Below are 2,436 nucleotides of genomic sequence, written 5' to 3'. Positions count from 1 at the left end.
AAATAAATGAAATAACTCTTATTATTTTCTTTCACATTATGATTCAATGAACAATAATAATCTGTGTCGGCAAACTAAAAAGAAAACCAAAAATATATATAATTTGAACTTGGTGCTTATAAGTAGAGAAGATCGGGTGTGAAAAAGCATCAGCAATTTGAGATTCAGACAATTTCTCTGCTAAAAGTGCGACTAGCATACAACTTGCTGTAATTGCAATGGGATCTCTCTTTCCTGGTCTTCCAGATGAAATTGGGTGGGAATGTCTGCTGAGAGTGAAGCTGAACTCTCATCACAAACTCAGGTGTGTCTGCAAAAGCTGGAACGCCGCATTGAAAAGCCCCCACTTCTATGGAGAAAGAAAAAGATTGAAGTTTTCGGAGCAACGGATTTGTATGCTGCAGAAAATAGACGGCATTTGCAACAGAGTAGCGGTTTACGACCTCGAGAACAACTCCTGTAAAAGTCTACCACCCATTCCCGGGAAAGTAAACAACATCTTTCACTGCCATTTCGTGAAACAAAAACTGGTTTTGATCCCGGATTTGATTGCCGGCTCTACAAGATGTGTGTTGTTGTACGATTTCGCTTGTTTGAAATGGCGGCAGGGTGCCAAAATGCCCAGATGGCTGAATGGATTTGCATCCGCCGCGGATGAACACGGAGGACTGATTTATGTTGGTGGAGGGTTTGACAGGTTTTACATTGATAAATGGAACCGCAGGTACAGTTTCGGTAACCCGGTCCTTAGCGCTTTAGTTTACAATGTTGAAGAGGACAAGTGGGATCTTCTCCCCGACATGAACACCTATATTGCCTTGAAGGATCTTCTCCCCGATATGAAAACCACTATGGAGTTCATCGAGCTCTCCATTAATGGTGTTTTTGCAGATGGCAAGTTTTATGTAATGGGATATTCTGGTACCTTTGAGGTTTTTGATTCCACTACAAGAAGCTGGAAAACTATGGAGAATAGATTCGACAGTTGGTGTTATGTATGTGTGTTTGGGCGCTTTTATTGCTTCTCTGGGAGGGGATTGATTGAATATGACTATGGCCAAGATAACCTGGACTTTCTAGGGCCTCTTCCAACGGAGGATTGGGCTCGATCTATTGACTTCGCTGTAGTGGTCGGCAATAAAATCTTTGTGAGCAAATGGAATACCATTCAAGGTCAACATTTCTGTATGGTCGAACCTCCAAATGAGATAGGAGGAACATTCAAGTTGATTGACACCTTGGCTGCATCATCGGACCTCAAGGGTTCTACTATACATGCTGCTACCCTGGATCTTTGACTGTTTTTGAGATTTGAGTCCGGTAATATATGATTAATCACACCTGGATGTGTACAGAAACCTCAATAGACACTCATAAGCTACATTAACTCTCAAGTATTAAAAAAGTTGTATATGCTGAGAATTATTGGTGGACAGGTTATATGTTTTTGAAGTCAGTGAAGTTTATTTTGTATGTTTGAAGTTTATTCTATATTATAGAGATCAATATCGTCTTCAGGGGTCAAGTCTCTAATCACCGGTTCAAATCTGTTCTTGATTGTATCTCTCTTCTTTTTTGGGGGGACTGGTTTTGGTATGTTATAACTTACAAATAGTTCCTCAGTTTGTTAACAGATCTTTTTACAAATAGTTATAACTTACATTTAGTTCCTCAGTATTTAATGTTCAAATTGAGCCTTAATTTGCCCAAGATCAGTACGGGAAGGCCTTTACCTGGAAGATCTGTCCATCCTAACATGAATATAACATGATTATGGTTGAGGAGTTATTTCCAGTCATCCACTTCATTATGCTTTTGGTCATCAAGTAGGTAATACCATTATCTATCCAGACACTTGAAGCAGGAATATTTACAAATATGGAAAATCCAAGACCAAAACAGATATATACTTCACAATTGTAGTATGTTTTTTACATTCATCTTAATGTTTATTTTCATGGATACAGTAATATATGTAATAAGATAAATATATAAGAATTTTATGTAAATTGTAATTTGATTTTAATTTGGATTTTGAGAAATGAGATTGTATGAGAAATAATAAGATATAATATAATATCATCTAATTCTATTTCACTTAATGATATAGTATTAAATTACAATAAATAATAATTGTTATTCTAAAACAAACTTTAACATTCTTATAATATTATATTTTAATTATTATATTATTAATATATTATGATATTATTGTATAAATTTTGATATGTTTATTATTATATTGTTGTTAGTTATTAAGTTATTATTATATATATTAGTACTAAATTCTTAATTTATTCCATATGAGGTTAAGTAAAATTCTATTATTAATTTATGTTTTTTTATATTATATATATGTTTATTTATTTATATAAAGGTTTAAAAGATTTAATTAAATATTTGTTTGATGGATGTGTAAAATAAATTTCATAAGAA

General features: G+C 33.9%; 1 protein-coding gene across 1 annotated transcript; it reads left to right on the top strand.

Moving 5' to 3' along the window:
* Nucleotides 1-218: 218 nt before the first annotated feature.
* Nucleotides 219-1,298, top strand: LOC131031001 (F-box/kelch-repeat protein At1g15670-like). The gene has a single exon (XM_057961999.2). The coding sequence runs from the start codon at nt 219-221 to the stop codon at nt 1,296-1,298; it is 1,080 nt and encodes a 359-aa protein (XP_057817982.2).
* The last annotated feature ends 1,138 nt before the right edge of the window (nt 1,299-2,436 follow it).

The sequence above is a fragment of the Cryptomeria japonica genome, chromosome 3 (assembly GCF_030272615.1).
Source record: "Cryptomeria japonica chromosome 3, Sugi_1.0, whole genome shotgun sequence".
NCBI lineage: Eukaryota > Viridiplantae > Streptophyta > Pinopsida > Cupressales > Cupressaceae > Cryptomeria > Cryptomeria japonica.
The sequence above is the reverse complement of the archived record's forward strand: the minus strand, read 5'-3'. Positions and strand labels throughout refer to the sequence as shown.

Coding starts and splice junctions, on each gene's coding strand:
- LOC131031001 (XM_057961999.2), top strand. CDS start 219: ATGGGATCTCTCTTTCCTGGTCTTCCAGATGAAATTGGGTGGGAATGT.